At 39.4% G+C, this 22,472-nt stretch overlaps 1 protein-coding gene across 3 annotated transcripts; it reads left to right on the top strand.

Annotated features, from left to right (window-relative positions):
• The first annotated feature begins 795 nt into the window (after nucleotides 1-795).
• LOC107551817 (histone acetyltransferase KAT6A-like) lies at nucleotides 796-17,044 on the top strand. Of its 3 annotated transcripts, none has more exons than XM_016233564.1 (14): nucleotides 796-924; nucleotides 1,094-1,208; nucleotides 1,314-1,669; nucleotides 2,506-2,621; nucleotides 6,322-6,437; nucleotides 6,721-6,862; nucleotides 8,209-8,370; nucleotides 8,842-8,935; nucleotides 9,095-9,326; nucleotides 9,723-9,912; nucleotides 10,028-10,714; nucleotides 10,919-11,177; nucleotides 11,293-13,550; nucleotides 13,826-17,044. In XM_016233564.1, exons 1-14 carry the CDS (start codon nucleotides 849-851, stop codon nucleotides 14,816-14,818), a joined length of 5,796 nt encoding a protein of 1,931 aa, XP_016089050.1. In that variant the 5' UTR covers nucleotides 796-848; the 3' UTR covers nucleotides 14,819-17,044. The 3 variants fall into 3 exon arrangements, with proteins under 3 accessions (XP_016089050.1, XP_016089048.1, XP_016089049.1); XM_016233562.1 differs by having other exon boundaries at nucleotides 11,293-13,795; nucleotides 14,071-17,044; XM_016233563.1 differs by having other exon boundaries at nucleotides 11,293-13,805; nucleotides 14,081-17,044.
• The last annotated feature ends 5,428 nt before the right edge of the window (nucleotides 17,045-22,472 follow it).

Below are 22,472 nucleotides of genomic sequence, written 5' to 3'. Positions count from 1 at the left end.
GTCAAAAGTTTGGAATAATTTAGATTTGTAATGTTTTTAAAAGAAGATTATACTCAAGGCTGTATTTATTTGAGAAAAATAACTGATAAAATCGATCATTTGAAAAATAAAAAATTAATGATTGAGCAGGAAATCATCATATTAGAATAATTTCTGAAGGATAATGTGACATTTAAGACCACTGAAAATTCTGCTTTGCATCACAGGAATACATTCCATTTTAAAATGAGTTATTAGAAAAGTTATTTGATTGTAAATTGTAATAATATTTCACAATATTACTCTTTTTATTAATTTTAATTTTATTAATTTTTTTTACTGTATTTTCGTCAAATACATGCAGCCTTGGTGAGCATAGCAGACTTCATTCAAAAACATAAAAAAAATAAAAAAAAACATCATTATTCCAAACATTTTACTGGTAGTGTTTGCTGATTTTTTTTAATAATGGTCTGGTTTCTACAACTTTCACTTTGGAGCAAAAATCTGGCTTTAAACTTGAAAGAAATAAAGATTTGACATTTATCGTGATAATTATCTATATTTTTGGCCATATCGCCCAGCCCTAGTAGTACAATAGTGGGTCAGTGTTGGGACATACAACCATGTCATAATGTCTCCTGATACCACAGATGTTTCGTTTTGTAATTTTTTTACATAATGCATTTCTTGGTTTACTTTTAAAATTTATTTTTCTTTCTTTTTTTATAGCCTCGTGTTCCTTATCACTTCTCTTCTATGGAAGAACTCAAAAAAGAGCAGTCACATCTCCTGTAGTGTTCAAAATACATAATTAGGGTCCTTGACTCTTTGTGTTGCCGGTGTGCGTTTGTATTTTACAGGACAACATGTTGTTCTGTGACTCCTGTGACCGAGGTTTCCACATGGAATGTTGTGACCCCCCACTGATGCGAATGCCAAAAGGTGAGTGCCCACACACTCAAATGCATGCCTATTCTACTTGGTGTAATCATAGGATTTGTCTTTAGGCACACTATTAATTATATATTTTGTTGATGCATTCATTTACACAAGAATTAGTTTTCTGTTCAATTATAGTTATGATTAATGATTCTTGATTGCTGTTCTGCAGGCATGTGGATCTGTCAGATCTGTCGGCCAAGAAAAAAGGGAAGAAAGCTCTTACATGAAAAAGCAGCACAAATTAAGCGGCGATATAATGCACCACTGGGGCGGCCAAAGGGCAGGTATTATAAACCGTTTGGTTCTGTTTATGACCACGTTTGCAGAACTCTGTTGAAATTATTTGCACAAGTTTTGCAAGAGACTACTTCAAGTTCTTTTGTCCTCAGACCGGGCCGTCCCTTTAAGAAGCTTCGAGGTGGTGGGCATGGCAGGAGAAGGCGGGGTGCCGGAGGCGTGGACCAGCGCTCACAAGGCTCCTCCTCCCCACACTCTTCCTCCAGTTCCTCATGCGAAGGTTACCCTGGCGACGATCGCATGCTTTTCTCTCTCAGAGAAGATGATTCTGTGCATGGTGGCCTGCGTTTTAACAAGAAAACAAAAGGCCTAATCGACGCCCTAAGCAAGTTCTTTACGCCATCCCCGGACGGGCGGAAAGCCCGTGCTGAAGTGGTGGACTATTCCCAGCAATATCGTATACGCAAGAAGGGCAACCGCAAGGGCGAGCACGATGACACGACCGGAGGTGAGATCAGTAGCCCCTCACTGCAGAACACAAGATCCAGGGGGCGTGGTTGGATCCACATCTAGGGGGTGGAGATTGGTAGGTTTAGGGTTGGAGATGGGTGGGTTTAGGGATCAGGGGGTGGAGACGGGTAGGTTTAGGTATATGTAAGGTGGGAGGAGTTGGATCTGGATCCACCCACGCCCCCTGGATCTTGTGTTCTGCAGTGAGGACCATCTCGGTGAGATGGGTCAAAAGATAAATCTAAACTGTTTAGCAGCTATTTTGTTATGTATTAGGTGATCTATGCTTGGATGATATGGATAGTAAATACACTGAACAGTGGCCATTTCTCTTAATGTCACGTGTGTGGTAAGATTAAAATTGAAAGGTAGTTTTTGGCGTAATGTTGTGCTGACAGTTTGACGTGACAGGTGATGTACACTACTGTTCACAAACTTGAAGTTTGTAAGATGTTTTTGAAAGAAGTCTCTAAGGCTCACCAATGCTCCTGTGATCCAAAGCTGATTTTTTTCAAGCTTCTTATCAATGTTGCTGCTTAATATTTTTGTGGAAACCATGATATTTGATTTTCGGGATTCTTCAGTAAATAGAAAGTTCAAAAGAACAGCATTTATTTGAAATAGAATAGCTTTACTGTCATTTGAAATTTGAAGACAGAATAATTGGAAACTTGTCACACTGCGCCTGAGTAGGACACAGTGCAAAATGAAAAATACAAATTAAACGAGAATGTGCTGTCTCTCTTATTAGTGTTTTTGCTCTGTACCTTCAGTTTTGTGCTCCCACTCACTCTTTGGCCATTTTAACTGTCTTGGTATCTTTTTGAATCACAGACAATCAGGAGTGTGAAGACAGCTGGCGGGAGGATGAAGACAAACTGCCAGGACATGAGAACCTAACTGAGAAAGACGTGGAGCTCTTCAGACACATTCAGGAACTGGCACTACAGGTACAGAAAGGGAAGGGGAAACGTTACATTTTGCCATACAAATGCAAATTAATTTGATTTTGTTAAATGTCCCATCTGAATTTGATTCATAAATAAGCCGGAAAAAATGTCTTTCTCCATTTGCTGAGAAACATGCTCCTTTATGGGCTGTGTTTGGGAAAGACACTTGTGCTTCAGTTAAGTTTTTTAAAATGAGAATGAACAGAATGAAACCGTTATTAAATGTAATAAATGCATTAACAACATAAAAATTCAGTGTAAACTTTCACGGCTATAAACTAGTTCTGTCAAATGATTAATTGCGATTAATCGCATCCAAAATAAAAGTTTGTTTACGTAATGTTTGTGTGTACTGTGTATATTTATTATGTATATATAAATACACAAACATTCATGTATATATTTTAAAAATATTTACATGTATATATATTTATACATAAACAAAACATATTTTTCTTAAATATATACATGGATGTGTGTGTATTTATATATACATAATAAATATACACAGTACACACAAACATTACGTAAACAAACTTTTATTTTGGATGCGATTAATCGCAATTAATCATTTGACAGAACTAGTTTATAGCCGTGAAAGTTTACACTGAATTTTTATGTTGTTAATGCATTTATTACATTTAATAACGGTTTCATTCTGTTCATTCTCATTTTAAAAAAATCTGGATCCAACCACGCCCCCTGGATCTTGTGTTCTGCAGTGAGGACCATCTCGGTGAGATGGGTCAAAAGATAAATCTAAACTGTTTAGCAGCTATTTTGTTATGTATTAGGTGATCTATGCTTGGATGATATGGATAGTAAATACACTGAACAGTGGCCATTTCTCTTAATGTCACGTGTGTGGTAAGATTAAAATTGAAAGGTAGTTTTTGGCGTAATGTTGTGCTGACAGTTTGACGTGACAGGTGATGTACACTACTGTTCACAAACTTGAAGTTTGTAAGATGTTTTTGAAAGAAGTCTCTAAGGCTCACCAATGCTCCTGTGATCCAAAGCTGATTTTTTTCAAGCTTCTTATCAATGTTGCTGCTTAATATTTTTGTGGAAACCATGATATTTGATTTTCGGGATTCTTCAGTAAATAGAAAGTTCAAAAGAACAGCATTTATTTGAAATAGAATAGCTTTTCTGTCATTTGAAATTTGAAGACAGAATAATTGGAAACTTGTCACACTGCGCCTGAGTAGGACACAGTGCAAAATGAAAAATGCAAATTAAACGTGAATGTGCTGTCTCTCTTATTAGTGTTTTTGCTCTGTACCTTCAGTTTTGTGCTCCCACTCACTCTTTGGCCATTTTAACTGTCTTGGTATCTTTTTGAATCACAGACAATCAGGAGTGTGAAGACAGCTGGCGGGAGGATGAAGACAAACTGCCAGGACATGAGAACCTAACTGAGAAAGACGTGGAGCTCTTCAGACACATTCAGGAACTGGCACTACAGGTACAGAAAGGGAAGGGGAAACGTTACATTTTGCCATACAAATGCAAATTAATTTGATTTTGTTAAATGTCCCATCTGAATTTGATTCATAAATAAGCCGGAAAAAATGTCTTTCTCCATTTGCTGAGAAACATGCTCCTTTATGGGCTGTGTTTGGGAAAGACACTTGTGCTTCAGTTAAGTTTTTTAAAATGAGAATGAACAGAATGAAACCGTTATTAAATGTAATAAATGCATTAACAACATAAAAATTCAGTGTAAACTTTCACGGCTATAAACTAGTTCTGTCAAATGATTAATTGCGATTAATCGCATCCAAAATAAAAGTTTGTTTACGTAATGTTTGTGTGTACTGTGTATATTTATTATGTATATATAAATACACACACATCCATGTATATATTTAAGAAAAATATGTTTTGTTTATGTATAAATATATATACATGTAAATATTTTTAAAATATATACATGAATGTTTGTGTATTTATATAAAATGAGAATGAACAGAATGAAACCGTTATTAAATGTAATAAATGCATTAACAACATAAAAATTCAGTGTAAACTTTCACGGCTATAAACTAGTTCTGTCAAATGATTAATTGCGATTAATCGCATCCAAAATAAAAGTTTTTGTTTACATAATATGTGTGTGTACTGTGATTATTTATTACGTGTATGTAAATACACACATACATGTATAAAGGAAAATGTATATATAAAATATTTATATGTAATATAAATATATGCATGTAAATATTTTCTAAATGTACACTGAATGTTTGTGTATTTATATATACATAATAAATATACACAGTACAAACATTTATTATGCAAACAAAAACGTTTATTTTGGATGCGATTAATTGCGATTAATCTTTTGACAGCACTACTATGAGCATAACATAATATAAACAAACTGAATCCTTCTGTCGATAAATTGTATGCTTGATAGTAGGGATGCCTATTGTTTGTTTGCAGTCACTGATTCTCTTTTGCTATATTAGCAAAGACTTGGAAGCTGTGAAGGCCTTTATCTCTGCAGAATGTAATGTGAGGGATTTGAGAGTTTCCATTATCTTGACAGCTGGTGCCTCTCTCAGTGATACAAACACAAATGCACATGTGTAGACTGATTGGCTGATTGGTGTATGTGTATGTGTGTGTGTGTGTGATTTCAAGCTCCCAGCAGTAGCAGCCACTCTCTGAATGCCTGAGGCCATAAGTCGAAGAAAAACACTCATTAACACAGAGAGAGACAATCATATTCACATACACCATCAGACAGATCCAACATGCTTTTGTTGAGCAGCCAGAAAGGAAGAATACCATGCTGTATTAACTGAATGTGTGTGCTCTGTAACATTTAGGACATGTACACACTGCAAAGTTTAGAGAGTGATAGCTGCATTTAAATGTGGGATTGAATCACCCTAAATTATTGTTCTGTATGTGTACAGAAATATAAGAGTCATTCCTGAACTTGAGGTGGTTGGCAGTTTAGCGATACAATTTTCTTTTAGCAAGCACAACCAGATGTAGCATGAACATGGATCTCCTTGGATTTTCGCTGTATGAAAAGCTTTGTTTTTCACGGGAAAAGGTCAGACAAGCGAGATGTAGATGACATAATTTCAGTTTGCTCAACAAAATGTAAATATTTGAATGTGTAATTTCTACTATAGCACTTCAGACAAATTTATGAAATGTATTTATTAAAAATTTATTTAAACTTAATTTCATAATTAAAAAAATAAGTGATAGCTCAAAAATCTCAAGTGTATACAATGTATACAATCTTTATGATTTTCTTTAGGTTGAATAATGCCACTAATAATTAAACATTTTCCAGATGTTGTCTCAATTACTGAAGAGAGGACCGTTATTACTGTTATTAACTGACTGATGGTTCAGCACAAGCCGTTTCACCTCTGCTTTGCATATGTGTGAGATGCAGAGCAGAGAAGTGTGTGATCACTACTGAGTGTCAGCAGGCTGGCAAGTGGCAGATGCTCTGAATTTCCACTTGGGCTGCGGATAAGAGCTAATAATAATCCTGTAAGCTTGGGTGTGGAGCTGTATGCTTGTGAGAAACTGATTATTATATTTCTTGTGTAAAAGAGAGCGACTGTTTCTTTTGTGTGTGGCAGTATGCTCTGGGAAAAGGGCATAGTGGCCTAATAGTATCTGAACTCCTATATTTTTTTTATTTTATTTATTTCAACTCCTATAGAAAGTCGGGGTGACTGGTCCACCGGACCCCCAGATGCGCTGCCCATCTGTTATAGAGTTTGGGAAGTATGAAATTCAGACGTGGTACTCTTCTCCATACCCACAGGAGTACAGCAGGTAACCAACAGCATGTGTCATAATCATCCTCAAAATTTTGACATTTGTTCATAACAAAAAAGTGGACGAGGCACATTTTATAATTTTCAATATATATATTTTTAATATTGCAATACTTGCATAATTTAACTTGGTAGTTATTGTTAAAGGGGTCATGTGTCAAACTAGCTGTCAAACATCTTAACCTCTTACTGTTTTTGTTATTTAAATGCTCTCACAAGAGGGATGTGCTTAAGCATTTTTAGGCTGTAAATTCTGATGTTTGATTGTTTCGTTGTGACAGGCTCCCTAAGCTCTACCTCTGTGAGTTCTGTCTGCGCTACATGAAGAGCCGCAGCATTCTCTACCAGCACATGCGAAAGTGCAACTGGTTTCACCCGCCTGCCAACGAGATCTACAGGAAGGACGACGTGTCCGTGTTCGAGGTGAGGAAAAGAAATCTCCGCCCAGATAAAAAACACAAATACACAAAGACGCTCGCACACAGACACTCGCACACACACACACTCGTCTTTGTTTATACACACTTGGCAGCAGAGACATAAGCTCGTCGACACTCTAGTCATGCACACGCAAATGTGTGTTTTCATACATGCTGTGCCAACAAAGGAAATCTCATTCACACTGATATGTGCGCACACTCCCACACTTGCTCAGGCAATAACATCCGCCCACTTCCTGCCCTCACAAGGTGTTGTAATGATGCCGCACAGCAGGGTGATAAATGAAGAACGGTAAGCTCTCATTGCTTCAGAATCACTTTGGTGATTTACTACATCCTTTGTGTTTCTATGAAAGAACATTTAGGTGTAACCATGACATGAAGATCTGAATCGGTGTGGTCAACGCTGCCAGACCATATTTTACTGAGATTACATAGTCACGTTCACACATTCAGAGTTTGGAGATTTACAACCATATTTTTCTCGAATTCTCCAGTACAGAAAACAGTTTACAGGACCATCCTGCCTACTATTTATATGAACGAATAACTCTTTTCTAGCCACTTTTTCAAGGTTCCTGTGGGTCCATAAAATATTTTAAATTCAGTTTGATCCAATTTCATAAGGACTCTTAAAAAGTATACATGTGATTTGATCTAATGTGATCGTTAAACTTCAAAAGGCTTTGATTTGATTAAATATGAGCGTTGTACGTTTGAAATAAAAATGGGATACTGTTGGCTTGCAGTTTCAGAGCACTTCGCAAACCAATGAATAGTGTGCATTTATGCCAAGTGATTGCAGTTTTTGCCATTTCTATTGTGGTATATTATAGATAGATAGTTGTAAGAGTGCTTATTTATCTCATCTTTTTGATTGAGCAGCTGTGAGTAGAAACAGACATTTACATATATTTGTTTAGTAGACACTTTATATCCAAATCGACTTACAAATTAAGGAATGCAACAAGTGATTTGTCTTAAAGAGACCTGTGGTGGCAACACTGCTGAAAGCTAACACTGTTGGCGTTCAGCTGATAGGAAAAGCAGGAGCCTTGCAATTTACCACAGCCTCTGTTCCTGTGGAGCGAGTTCCATGCCAGTCTCTACTGCACAATTTCTTTCAAAATGTTCATTTAGTATTTAGAAATTAAGAGTCTTATAGGCATTACATTTTGCAAATATGAATAATGAATTGGAGTTGATTGTAAAGCGTAACTGTATCTGAATCCTAGAAAATTCACTTAACATTGTCGCTTAATTGCATAATGTCTGGTCAGGACACAGTATGTCAACCAAAGGCTGAAAAACATCTTTTCTACACTCCAGGTGGATGGAAATGTCAGCACAATATACTGTCAGAATCTGTGCCTGCTGGCCAAGCTCTTTCTGGACCATAAGACTCTGTACTATGATGTGGAGCCCTTCCTCTTCTATGTGCTCACACAGAATGACAGTAAGGGCTGCCATCTCGTAGGATACTTTTCAAAGGTGAGCTAATCATTTCACAAACCTTTTTGAGTTACTTTTAAGTGCACTGAAGTCAGATGACAATGTTGAGCAATTTGGGTTTATTAATGCTATTTTTGCACATTTTTTTCTGCTTTTGTGGCTTGCTTACAGTAGATGGTTGGTTTGATTCTTTATGGGTTGATTATACTCCTGGAAAAGATGTTTACAGTGAATCATATTATTATTATTATTATTATAATTTTTTAATTAACAGGTTTTTGCTTATTTTGAGGGTGAATTGAGGATGCTGTTTATGCACTCGGTTTAAATAATTTTAAGAGCCATATTCACAACTGTGTATGTTTCAGCATGTGTTCTGTATGGTTATTATTTGCATTTTTAAACAGAATAATAAGAATATTTCGTGGCACATATATAGAAATGTGTTTGTTAAATTTTTCTTTAATTTTACAATTTTTTGTGCTTTTTTTCCCTTTTTTTCATCTCCAGGAGAAGCATTGTCAACAAAAGTATAATGTATCCTGCATCATGATTCTTCCACAATATCAGCGCAAGGGCTATGGACGATTCCTCATTGACTTCAGTAAGCACTCTGCATTATCTTTCCTCTGTTCCCCCAGTCTGTGAATTTTATTTATTTATTTATTTTATTTTTTTTAAGTAAAGAAACTATTTGAGAATTATACTCCTTCAGATAATGTCATTAGACACCGAGGATAAACTGTTGTGACTCTCTCTGCAGGTTACCTGCTGTCCAAGAGGGAAGGCCAGCCGGGCTCACCAGAGAAGCCATTGTCAGACCTTGGCCGGCTATCCTACATGGCATATTGGCGTAGTGTGGTGCTGGAGTGCCTACATGAGATCAGAGATCGACAGCTCACCATCCGCAAACTCAGCAAAATCACTGGCATTTGCCCTCAAGATATCACGGCCACTCTGCTTAATTTGAATATGCTGGAACAGAGAGGGGACCGGTAAGTGAGATGGCTGATTTTCATTGATTATACATGGTAGCATAGCAAGGATGCACTACATTGATCAAAAGCGACTGTAAAGACGTGTGTTAAAAGAGTTCTATTTCAAATAAATACTGTTCTTTTTTTAACTTTATATTTTACAAAAATAAAAATGTTTCTTGAGCACTAAATCAGCACATTAGAATGATTTGTGAAGGATCATGTGATGCTGAAGACTCGAGTAATGGCTGCTAAAAAGTTCACTATATTCACAGATATATTAAAGTAGACAATTTAAAGTTATTTTAAATTGTAATATTACTTACCCCAAACTTTTAAATGGTATTGTATATTTGTTATATTTTTAGCAGTCTGTATAGTTTCCTGATCTTTGGTTTTCCTTTCTTGTTATAGGGTGATTATCCTGCGAAGAGAGAAGCTGGTGTCTTCTCACATGGCCCGACTGAAGGCCAAACCACGGCTGCTAGAAGTCGATCCAGACTGCTTGCGTTGGACACCTGTTATCATCACCAACACCGTAGTATCTGAAGGAGAAGGGGATGAGGATGAGGAAGAGGAAGAAGGAGAGGAGGGACCTAAAGATGTAAGCATCTTATCATGTATTCAAGGTTCAGTAGATGAAGTATGCAGCATTTAGTATGTGTACCAGTACATACTGAAGCTGAACTTCTGTTCTATGCGTCTTGTCTCTTTTATAGATCAAACCCAGCCACAAGAGCTCCCCACTCTCTTGGCATATGAAAGGAGAACGGGAAAAGGAGGAAGAGAAAAAGGGCTTCCCAGCATTCCCAAAAAAACAAAGCTCTCCTCCATCCTCTTCTGTTTGCAACAGTGTTCTCGGTCCTGAACATTCTTCCCTTTTTCTTATGGCTAATGGGGAACGCAGGGGACCTGGACGCCCTCCCAAAAACTGGTTATGGGGCAAGGTGAAGGATGCACCACGTACAGGACCAGGTCGACCCCGTAAACTAAGGCCCCCAGATGATGATGATGATGAGGAGGAGGAGGAGGAGGAAGAGGAGGAGGATGATGAGGAGGATGAAAGAACTGGCATTAATAAAGTGACAACATCACCAATGCTCTTGGCCTTAGAAAATGAGCCTGACTCCACATCAGCCTGTCCCTTGGAAGCTTCCAGGCACCCCGCAGTTCCGCCATCACGCAGCAGAGGACGGCCTCCACGGAAAAAGCGTGGCCCAAAACGCAGGCTTAGTGAGAAGCCTGAAGATGACCTGCCGTCGTTGCCCCACACCACAAGGCTGAGTGAACCCATGCCAGCCTTTATCAGTGAGAGCAGTGAAGATGAGGATGAAGATGATGAGGAAGAGTTAAGGGCTCGTTCACCACCTGTCCTCACCAAGCCCACATTAGGGCTTAAATGCAAGGTATGTGCAATATATTTTCATGTATGTTTTTTTTCTTTCTTTTGCATGACACATTTTTTTATATAGATCTTGAAAATAAGTAGTAACAATTAGTAGTTTGAGTGTAATACCAAAAGGCTTTTTTTCAAATAAAGGCTAGTAAGATCTGGAAATAAAAATGTTGTGGATTATTCTAGAATTTTCTTTGCTTTCCTCCCCTTGTAGTCTCAGAAGTCCTTGCGAAAGCGGCGTGCACGTCAGCGCAGCCATCCCCACAGCAGTGTAGTTACAGAGACCATCTCAGAGACGACTGAAGTTCTGGATGAGCCATTTGTGGATTCAGATTCTGAAAGGCCCATGCCCAGACTAGAAGAGGAAACTCCATTTGGCAACCCTCTCAGATGCTACCCAGCAGCCCGCAAACACATGGGACTTGCCCCAAAAAGCATCAACAGAGGCAATCTGACTGAATCGGAGGAAGATGGTTAGTATTTCTGTGGTTTTATATGAGCAATCTTGAAAGTTTTGTGTGATGTTAATATTTGCAATAGTGTGATTTCAAAAATTGCTTAAAAGATGGTTACCTCATTTCTGTTTAGATCCCACTCCTGTGTTGAAGCCAGTTGCTGTCCTGAGAAGACCTGAACCTTCAGAGGCCACACAGAGAACAGGGGCAACAGCCGAGATGCCTGAGGTTCCAGTAAAAAGGAAAAAAGGCTGGCCTAAGGGCAAGAGTCGCAAACCACTCCACTGGAAGAAGCGTGCAGGCAGGAAGCCTGGTAGTGGAGCCGGTCAGACAGGTGACACCAGTCTGGCAGATCCATCCTCAGAGGACCCACCACCCCCAAAGATCAAAATGAAGCCTGGCAGGAAACCTCGTAGCTATTACCTGCAGCGGGCCCAAGAGGAAGCAGCCAAACAGGAGTTTGAGGGAAGCCGATTAGCTCCGCAGCAGCTAGACAATTCAACATTGGAGGACAAAACCTGTAAAAGGACAGCAAGAGCCTTAACATCTGACCTCAGCCCTGAGAAACAGAACGACTCGGAAGAGGAAGATGATTTCCTTCAGGACTTTAGAGAGCCATCCAAACCCAAAAGGCGAGGTCGACCTCCAAAAAATGGCAACCTCCCTCCCCCTGTACCCAAACCTCCCCCTGTGTCTGAGCCAGAAGAAGAAGATGAGGAGGAAGACAGACCATGGTCAGTTGAGAAGATCAGCCGTCCGCCTTCTCGTACCATGTCGCAGTCTTCCAGCACCAGAGTCTCTCAGCCAAGAGCTAACACAGACATGGCAGATGCAGAGGAGGACGAAGAGGGGGATGTTGAAGATTGCAATAATGGGGTTAATCGGAGAACAGCACCGACACCAGGCTCAGGAAGCCGGCGTAGTGATGATCATGATGCCGACGACGAAGGGGATGGCCGTCTTGAAGAGAAAAGTGACAGCAGCAGTAGCACTAAAAGGAGAAAGGGCCCAGATTCAGAGGATGATGTGGAGCAAGAGGATGAAGAGGAGGAACCATCATCACCTGCTCGCTCTCCCCCTGTGAAAGAAGAACCCCAGAACAGTGAGGGTTTTTTAGACTTACAGGCAAACATGGCACGAGATTATGTCAGCAAACAGGAAGAAGCTGAGGACGAGAAGGAGGATGCAGAGGAAGTGCAGGAGGTGAAGACTAGCTCTGCTGACACGGAAGAACGGCGACGACGAGAACAGGAGGAATCTGCAGCGGCTGCGGCAGCTGTAGAGACAGTAACCGCTATCGCAGTGCCCTCTGAACCACTGGACATGCAGCCTTTACACATAGAGGAAAAGACTGTGCTCATGTTGGGGGCTGAGCATTCACACCAGCATCCTGACTTCAAAGATGACCTGAGCCACCAGCAACACACGCATCACCACAGTAGTGAGCTGGATCTAGAAACAGTGCAAGCTGTCCAGTCACTTACGCAAGGAGAAGCCCAGGAGGAGGATTCAGAGTCCCATGGAGCCTACCAGGATTGCGAAGAGACGCTGGCTGCCTGCCGAACCCTCCAGAGCTACAGTCACGGTGAGGGAGAGGAGGAAACACTAGCGCTGGTGGAAGATTGTGGAGCCTCCCAGCACAGTCCCATGCCCAACCCACCGATGCCTTCGTTACCGAACCAGTCTGTCCGTTCAGTCAACAGTCCTGGAATGACTCCTGGTCCTATGGACCCTGGACCAGGAGTGCCTGGTCCCACGGGAACTGGAGGGGCAACAGGTGGAGGCTATACTCAGATAACCCCTGAGCATCCCAGCTCTCTATCAGCTCCCTCATTGCAAAACATGGAGACCTCTCCCATGATGGATGTGCCATCTGTTTCTGATCATTCACAACAAGTGGTAGACAGTGGATTTAGTGACCTGGGCAGCATTGAAAGCACCACCGAAAACTATGACAATCCGAGCAGCTATGACTCAACAATGGGTGGTGGAGGTAACGGAGGAGGGAATGGAAGTAATGGGGGTGGCATGTCTGCAGCTGCGGCAGCAGCTGTAGCAGCTTCCTCCTCCTCGTCGTCTTCGTCCTCTAGTTCAGCCACACCTTCGTCATCATCTTCCCAAGGCAACAGCTGCTCCTTCGTCTCAACTCCTGGGCTGACGTCCTCCAGCACAGGCGTTGGCTCTCAGATTGCCATGGGTAGCTGTAGCCTTATCCAGCAAGCAGGTCCAGGACCAACCAATGGACCTGGTGCTAACAGCGGTAGTAGCGTCCCACAACCTCCTCCCCCACCTCCTCCCCCTCCAAGTAGCACTCCAAGTTGCGGTATAAAGTCTCCGCAAGGCTGCGTCATCGAAAGGCCGCCAAGTGCCAGCCAACAGCAACAGAAGAAGGTCTCTCAACCGACTCAACAACAGCAAAACCCTCAACCGCAGCCTCCACCCTCTGCTCCACCACTCCCTCCACCTCAACAAGCAGCACTCTCGCAGTGCAGTATGGGAAATGGCTTCGCTTCCACACCCATGATCATGGAGATTCCTGAAAGTGCAGGCAGCGGTGGAGGAGGCCGGAGTTTGTATGACCGCATGGGTCAGGATTTTGGCGCTGGTGGCTATGGACAACACTCTGCTTCTTTCAGTTTAGCCAAACTCAACAGCAACAGAAGAAGGTCTCTCAACCGACTCAACAACAGCAAAACCCTCAACCGCAGCCTCCACCCTCTGCTCCACCACTCCCTCCACCTCAACAAGCAGCACTCTCGCAGTGCAGTATGGGAAATGGCTTCGCTTCCACACCCATGATCATGGAGATTCCTGAAAGTGCAGGCAGCGGTGGAGGAGGCCGGAGTTTGTATGACCGCATGGGACAAGACTTCGGCGCCGGCGGTTACAGTCAACACTCTGCTTCTTTCAGTTTAGCCAAACTCCAGCAGCTAACCAACACCATCATGGACCCCCACGCCATGTCTTATTCACATTCAGCAGCAGTCACCTCATACGCGACGAGTGTTTCGCTCTCCAACCCAGGCTTAGCGCAGCTTGCTTCTTCCCCACACCCACCGTTGCCCCAGGCTCAGCCCACTATGACCCCACCTCCTAATTTGAGTTCTGGCTCCATGAATCTTGGTTCCCCCTTGATCCAGTGCAACATGACAGGCGCTAATATCGGACTACCTCCCCCTCCCCATTCACAGCGGTTGCAAGGCCAAATGGCCACAGTCAAAGGCCACATTTCAATTCGGTCCAAAGCCTCTCAAATTCCTACGGGCTCCCCTCACCAGCAGCAATTGTACAGTCGCAGCTCTGGTGCTGTGACCATGCAAGGCACCCCACGCACTCTAGCGGTGCAACGTGGCATGATGACAAACCTCATGCCCACACCTGCCGCCTATAACTCCATGAACATGAATCCACTCAATGCTGCCATGTCAGCTGGCTACCGCATGCCGCAGCCCATGATGAACAGCGGGTACCATAGTAACCCGCCCTATATGAACCAGCCGGCCCAGTACCCCATGCAGATGCAAATGGGCATGATGGGAGGGCAGGCTTACCCACAGCAGCCTATGCAGCCCAATCACCATGGCAACATGATGTACACGGGCCCCTCGCACCACAGCTACGCTGGCGTCCCCAAACAGTCGCCTTACATGAGCAGATGAGCACCAGAGAACGAGCAGAGAGAGACGTTCCCCACCGGACTCTGCATCTCTGTACTTTTTCCATTTGTATCCACCCTCCAAAGTCTGCGCAAAAAGGCAACAAGATAAGTGAGCTTGGTGGAAGAAGAGGACATAGCGACGGTGACGATTTCCTTTCCTTGCTAAATATGTTGTCGTCAAGCTCTGTTCCTTTTAGGTTCATTTCCCAGTTGCCTGAGCTGGGGAGATGGTCTGATCACGGGAGATGATCTAATGGACCTTTATTGTGGCAAGTGTCATGCTCCCACAGACCCTGTCTGCCGTGGTTGTACCAACAGGGGTTGGACCACCGAAATGTCCGCCACTCCATCCGTGAGACAGAAGGGGGCGAAGCATCAAAGCAGCTAAAGGGGAAGTGGACCTAACTTTTCAAACTGAGAAACAAATACATTTACGTTGTTATTGAACATACATTGAATCATGCACACAATCGTTCAATTGACATAGGAAGCCTTACCTAAATAGAGACAAAATAATTGTAGATGGACTATTTTTTTCTTTTTTTATTATATTATTATTATTATTTACTTTATTTTTAATATGTTCTCTTTTTTTTCAATGACTGTTGAAATGCTTGTGTTTCAGTCTGACCTTCTCATGCTTTGTGTGTGTGTGTGTGTGTGTGTGTGTGTGTGTGTGGCTGTTCTGGACAAAGTGATTCACGCTCGTTCACTCATACACTCACTCATGAACACATTTACTCGCACAGAGCTCTATAGCCACTTGAGAGCTTACATGGAGGCACTTCTAGTTTGGACGCACAAGGCGTCCGAGGTAACTGTAAATCTGTGTCTTCCCAGTATGGAATCGTGTATATCCAAACGTAACAATTGTAAGAGCCCAAATGGACGTCTGATAATAATGACCATGCATCCATAGACCAGACTAAACAGAAGTCCTTTGAAACTAGTTAATGTAAATATTCTGGTACTACCTGGTTCACAGCACAGACTCAAAATCCAGTACACACACTTTCACGAACACTCCACAGCTGTCACTAGAGGGCAGCGCAGTCAATAGTGAGAAGGTCTTTAAGTTCATCAAAGTGCAGCGTCCACGTAATGTGGTGGGTAAAAAGGGTTTAACCACACAGGAGCACATCTGCAGAGCAGTTAGCATTGCAACTGTGCTCATCCAATGATGTTAATGATGCCTCCTAAAGTAGGCCTTACTGTGGCACCAGTAAGTAGCACTGCTCGTACTCCAGCTGACCATGCGGTAGTGATGTTAGCTGTTATCCACAAGAGGGAGTTGTACAAATAAGTAGATCCGTGTCTGCAATGCACACATGGACGAATGAACACTCATACCCGGGATAAAGGTTAAAGTGCATGATGTCCTGAGATGGTTACTGTTTTAGGACAATGGGAAGAGAATTTCTTAATGTTCCAGTATTCATTGTCAATATGAGGAATCTTTCTCAAATACCTGACGTTTCATATATTATTTGTGCGCTTTTGTTTTTCTGAATTTTATCAGACTGGGCAGCTTTCTTTTATGACAAGCTGACTCTTTTTGACTTTAGAAGACTTATTGTAGAGAAAATGTTTTTTCTAAAATATAAAAAAAAAAAGAAATTCTGACATGGATATTGGTACTGTCATTTTTTTCACTTCTGTTTCAGGAAAAAAACAATGCATATTTTTTAGCTGGACTCTTGGGGTAATATTATTAAGAAATTCAAAACTAAAAAAATTTACAACTCACTTTTAGTGAATTTAAGATGCCTTTAACCTTTCCATTCCATCTCATCTCTAGAGTTTTCTATCTTTGTGTAGTATATTAATGCTATTTTAAAACAAAAGGAAAAAACAGATATCTAAAGGTCACTTAGCGTTATTTTCTTTTTTCTTGGTTATTGTGTGTGTATAAGACAACTTCCTTACATCTACGAGGCATGTAAAAATGAGCTCAGTATATTTCTGTCTGTTTATATTGCTTACCTTTTCGTATACTTTGTAATTGTACATGGTGAGTTGTAAGCTAAGAGAGAGCCTGGTAGCCCGGAGAAAGAGAGAGAGCCAAGCTGGGGCGCTCGGTGATGGTCGGAAGCGTCCACCTTCCACTCCTCTCTGTTTTGTCCTTGTATGTATTTCCATTTATTTGTTTCTTTCTTTTTTCTTAGCAAGTACTTTCAAAGAACTCTGTACATTTTAACATGAAACAAAAATAAATTATGTTGAGCCATTTCACTTGTTATTGCATTTCTTGAAAAATCTCTAAAGTAATGTGTATTTTTTAAATGAATTCTCTCTTCTAAAAGTCATTCCACTCTATCATATCAAAGCCAGTGCATGGACAGGACAACTCTTTTAAACTGAACATTAACTTCAGTTTAACTGGAAAGACTAATTCTAGACATTCTATAAACATTAAAATTGTTGTATATGCTACTAAACTAACATTTAATTGACCCTGTGAGCTTCCATCAGATCATGTAATTTGTTCACATTTTGAAAACTAATCTTTACAATGCCCCTAATTTAGTCATAGGAGTCTTGTAAATGAGTAAAAACTGATCTCTTCTTTAAGTGTGATAGCTGAAAAAAGTTTTTTGAACAATTCGGTCATTACACAAAATAGATGGTTTTTCAATTTTAAAGTACATTTCTTGAAGATCCTGAACATTCTATCAGAAAATCTTTATAGTCAGGGTTCGACAATGAGGACTGTCCGATGGCCTGGGCCAGCATGAAAGATGCCCGGGACAATTTACAGAATTGTCAGTGTGATATGTTTATTAGTACTTATTTTATGAACCCTTCACTTGATGTTAATAATGATTAAACTTTGTATTTGTTAGGCTTATAATTTTTGCTGTGGTTTCGAAAGTGGAATCAAGAACTGTAAAATTTAACTGCCATCTAAAATGTCGGTGTCACAAGCTTATTTATTAGAATACTACATAATGTGGGTCAAAAACTATATTTTATTTATTTATTTATTTTGGCAGGGCCAGTGAAAATGTTGGTGGGGCAAGTAAAAAATTTGAACCAGTGTCCCGACTGGGCAGGTGGAAAAATTCAGTGTTTAGCCCTGAAAGTGTTAAACTGCATTGTATCTGTAGCTCAATTTAAAAACTGTACTATGCTATGATATAGCATTTGCATTTAAAAACAAAGTAACTGGGTTGACTGTTTTACAGTTTACTAGCCTTGTACACACGATCGTGACACTATGATGTATTAGAAATACAAAATTTTGTGCTGCTTTTTCTACAGATATCCAGTTTAATAATAGTTTATTACTGGATACAATTGTTGCATCCTTGTTGTGTATTTGGTGTAACAGAATATGTTGACATGCTTTAATGTTCAAAAAACATTATTTTTCAAATACTGTACATTATTGTAGGTCCTCTATGCCCCGCCTCCGCTTCGTTTTCTACAAAGCCCCCTCCTTTGACAAGTGCAGTCTGCAAATAATGATTATAAAATTATTGCTTTAGTTCTAGCAAAAAGATTGAAATATGTTTTGAACTCCATAATTGACGAAACACAATCAGGATTTATGCAGAAAAGGCACATTTCTAATAATATACGGTTAGTACTAGATACAGTGGGTACGGAAGCTTTTGACACATTGGAACACACATTTTTATTTCAGGCTCTACAAAAAATTGGCTTTGGCGATGCTTTTTGCAGGATGGTCCAAATGCTGTACATAAACGGAAACAGCTCTATCAAATTAAGTAATGGTACTTCACCTAGATTCTTTTTAAAACGAGGAGTTCGACAAGGATGTCCAGTTTCCCCTTACCTGTTCCTAATTGCAACACAGTTTCTTAGCACACATATCAACAAAAGTCAGTTAAAGGGTATCACAATTGGCAACACTAAAATAAAATAATAAAAATAGCAGACGATACAGCTTTATTCTTGAATGATTCATCACAAATTCCATTGGCTTTGGATATTCTTCAGTCTTTTTCTGAAGCTTCGGGATTAAATTGTAACTTTAACAAATGTGAATTGCTACCAATTAAAGATTGCTCTCTTACTTCAATTGAGGATATTGCTGTCAAAAATAGGGTAACTTATCTTGGTATATTAATTACTAAAGATGAATGTAGGTGCTCAGCAAACTTCAAACCTATTATTACCAAAACACAAAAAAACTGCAATTGCTGGTTACAAAGGGATCTGTCACTAAAAGGCAGAACGCTGCTTACTAAGGCAGAGGGTCTGTCTCGTTTGGCCTACGCAGCTCAGTCTCTTTTTGTGGATAAGCCCACGTCTAAATTAATTAATGAGGTTTTAACAAAATTCCTATGGAGAAATAAATCTCACTATTTGAGAAAATCAGTCATATTAAACACATATAATAATGGTGGTCTGAATTTTATTGATTTTGATTCCCTCAACAATACATTCAAAATTAATTGGCTGAACCAATATCTAACCAAACCATCCTCTATTTGGAATGTTTTTCCTCAACTTGTTTTTACACAACTTGGTGGCATTCACTTTCTCTTAATGTGTAATTATGATATACCCAAACTCCCTATCAAACTTTCCAACTTTCATCGACAGGTTCTCTTAGCATGGGCACTAATTTATAAGCATAACTTTTCACCACAAAGATGTTTTATTTGGAACAATAAGAACATTTTATTCAAGAATAAGTCTCTGTTTTATGATAGTTGGTTCAGTAATGGTTTATTATTCGTGGAACAGTTGTTTAATGAGCAAGGTCTTTTGTTCAGGTACTCAGAATTTCTTTCTAAATACCAAATACCAATAACGCCAAAAGAATTTGCTACAGTTTTGGGAGCTATCCCCTCTGGTTTATGTATGCTTTTTAAAAACTGTAATTACTTATCAGTATCTACTGCTTCCTTTCCTAAACCTTGTGATACTCCTGTTGGTAAAATTTGTTTCTCTGAGTCGAAAGCCAAAAATTATAAAATACGATCTTTATTTCTGACGATACAGCTTTATTCTTGAATGATTCGTCACAAATTCCATTGGCTTTGGATATTCTTCAGTCTTTTTCTGAAGCTTCGGGATTAAATTTAAACTTTAACAAATGCGAATTGCTACCAATTAAAGATTGCTCTCTTACTTCAATTGAGGATATTGCTGTCAAAAATAGGGTACACTGTAAAAAATTTACGGTAAAAAACCGGCAGCTGTGGTTACCGGAATTTTACCGTAAAAAACACAGTAGCAGCGTTTTAGGTTTTACGGTTTTAACTTAAATTTACAGTTAAATAACGTAATTTAATTTGAAATAATGTTAATATACCAACCTATTGAAGTACTGAAATCTGTTTTGTAATACACTGATAACCAACGAATGCAGGTGGTGATGAAAAAGTCACATGATGAACAAAAGCCCATCACAAACAGCTTTTACATAATAACATGTATAGAAGGTGCACAGTGTCATTCACATAGCAGAGTTTTATTTCTAAAACGAATCAAACTAATAAAAATAAACATAACTTACATACCCTTTCATTCAAAACTAAGCCATCGTTGCTTAAATAAAGTTTGAATACACTACTAGTTTAAAATCACAGTATAATATAATTTGTGTAAGCCTATGAAACACCTATATCTCGTAATTACAGTTTAATTTACATTAAATACTAGCTTTAATGACAGCCCCACTTTGCGCATGCGCATTGAAATCCAATACTGCGCATGCTCGTCAAACATCCAGCACGTATTGGCTCTGATCCAGCTACGTCATCGTGCTACAGGCTGCAGCGAGGACCTCAAACTCTCTCGAAACACAATCAGGATTTATGCAGAAAAGGCACATTTCTAATAATATACGGTTAGTACTATATATGTTAGATTATTCAGATTTAATAGACGGTGATGGTTTCATTTTCTTTTTAGATTATTACAAAGCTTTTGACACATTGGAACACACATTTTTATTTCAGGCTCTACAAAAAAATTGGCTTTGGCGATGCTTTTTGCAGGATGGTCCAAATGCTGTACATAAACGGAAACAGCTCTATCAAATTAAGTAATGGTACTTCACCTAGATTCTTTTTAAAACGAGGAGTTCGACAAGGATGTCCAGTTTCCCCTTACCTGTTCCTAATTGCAACACAGTTTCTTAGCACACATATCAACAATAGTCAGTTAAAGGGTATCACAATTGGCAACACTAAAATAAAAATTACTCAATTAGCGGACGATACAGCTTTATTCTTGAATGATTCGTCACAAATTCCATTGGCTTTGGATATTCTTCAGTCTTTTTCTGAAGCTTCGGGATTAAATTTAAACTTTAACAAATGCGAATTGCTACCAATTAAAGATTGCTCTCTTACTTCAATTGAGGATATTGCTGTCAAAAATAGGGTAACTTATCTTGGTATATTAATTACTAAAGATGAATGTAGGTGCTCAGCAAACTTCAAACCTATTATTACCAAAACACAAAAAAAATGCAATTGCTGGTTACAAAGGGATCTGTCACTAAAAGGCAGAACGCTACTTACTAAGGCAGAGGGCCTGTCTCGTTTGGCCTACGCAGCTCAGTCTCTTTTTGTGGATAAGCCCACGTCTAAATTAATTAATGAGGTTTCAACAAAATTCTTATGGAGAAATAAATCTCACTATTTGAGAAAATCAGTCATATTAAACGCATATAATAATGGTGGTCTGAATTTTATTGATTTTGATTCCCTCAACAATACATTCAAAATTAATTGGCTGAACCAATATCTAACCAAACCATCCTCTATTTGGAATGTTTTTCCTCAACTTGTTTTTACACAACTTGGTGGCATTCACTTTCTCTTAATGTGTAATTATGATATACCCAAACTCCCTATCAAACTTTCCAACTTTCATCGACAGGTTCTCTTAGCATGGGCACTAATTTATAAGCATAACTTTTCACCACAAAGATGTTTTATTTGGAACAATAAGAACATTTTATTCAAGAATAAGTCTCTGTTTTATGATAGTTGGTTCAGTAATGGTTTATTATTGGTGGAACAGTTGTTTAATGAGCAAGGTCTTTTGTTCAGGTACTCAGAATTTCTTTCCAAATACCAAATACCAATAACGCCAAAAGAATTTGCTACAGTTTTGGGAGCTATCCCCTCTGGTATGCTTTTTAAAAACTGTAATTACTTATCAGTATCTACTGCTTCCTTTCCTAAACCTTGTGATACTCCTGTTGGTCAAATTTGTTTCTCTGATTCGAAAGCCAAAAATGATAAAATACGATCTTTATTTCTTAAGAATCTGATTTCTGTTCTTGGTACACTTATTTTGGTCATGTCACTACACTCAGAAGTTTTGGGATGATATCGGTGTGTTTGTCAAGTGTAAGATTTTGCCAGGCTTCCCAGTACATATGGAAAACATTATATTTGGGTATTATGACTCCGACCCCTCAAACGAAAATATCTGTTTTGTTATTAATTTATTTTTTTTCCTAAGCAAATTTCACATTCACAAAAGCAAATTTTCCACCTGTAAACCTGTCTTCTCTGTCTTTCTAAAAGAAATGGAAAATTATTTGAATGTAATTTCAGTATCTACTAATAAGAAAGCTATAAGGACTGTTAGGATTTGCTCTGCCTTTGATCTCTTCATGTAATCATGTTTAGATGATGGCCCTCTTATCTTTATTTTTATTT

This window comes from Sinocyclocheilus grahami, unplaced genomic scaffold (genome assembly GCF_001515645.1).
Source record: "Sinocyclocheilus grahami isolate Dianchi unplaced genomic scaffold, SAMN03320097.WGS_v1.1 scaffold434.1, whole genome shotgun sequence".
Taxonomy (NCBI): Eukaryota; Metazoa; Chordata; class Actinopteri; order Cypriniformes; family Cyprinidae; genus Sinocyclocheilus; species Sinocyclocheilus grahami.
The sequence above is the reverse complement of the archived record's forward strand: the minus strand, read 5'-3'. Positions and strand labels throughout refer to the sequence as shown.

What these genes read in the sequence shown, in the direction of transcription:
- LOC107551817 (XM_016233564.1), top strand. Translation starts at nt 849, where the DNA reads ATGTTGTTCTGTGACTCCTGTGACCGAGGTTTCCACATGGAATGTTGT. An exon ending in CTGGAACAGAGAGGGGACCG is followed by an intron (nt 9,327 to 9,722) that starts GTAAGTGAGATG and finishes TTCTTGTTATAG; the next exon opens with GGTGATTATCCTGCGAAGAG. An exon ending in GACTGAATCGGAGGAAGATG is followed by an intron (nt 11,178 to 11,292) that starts GTTAGTATTTCT and finishes ATTTCTGTTTAG; the next exon opens with ATCCCACTCCTGTGTTGAAG.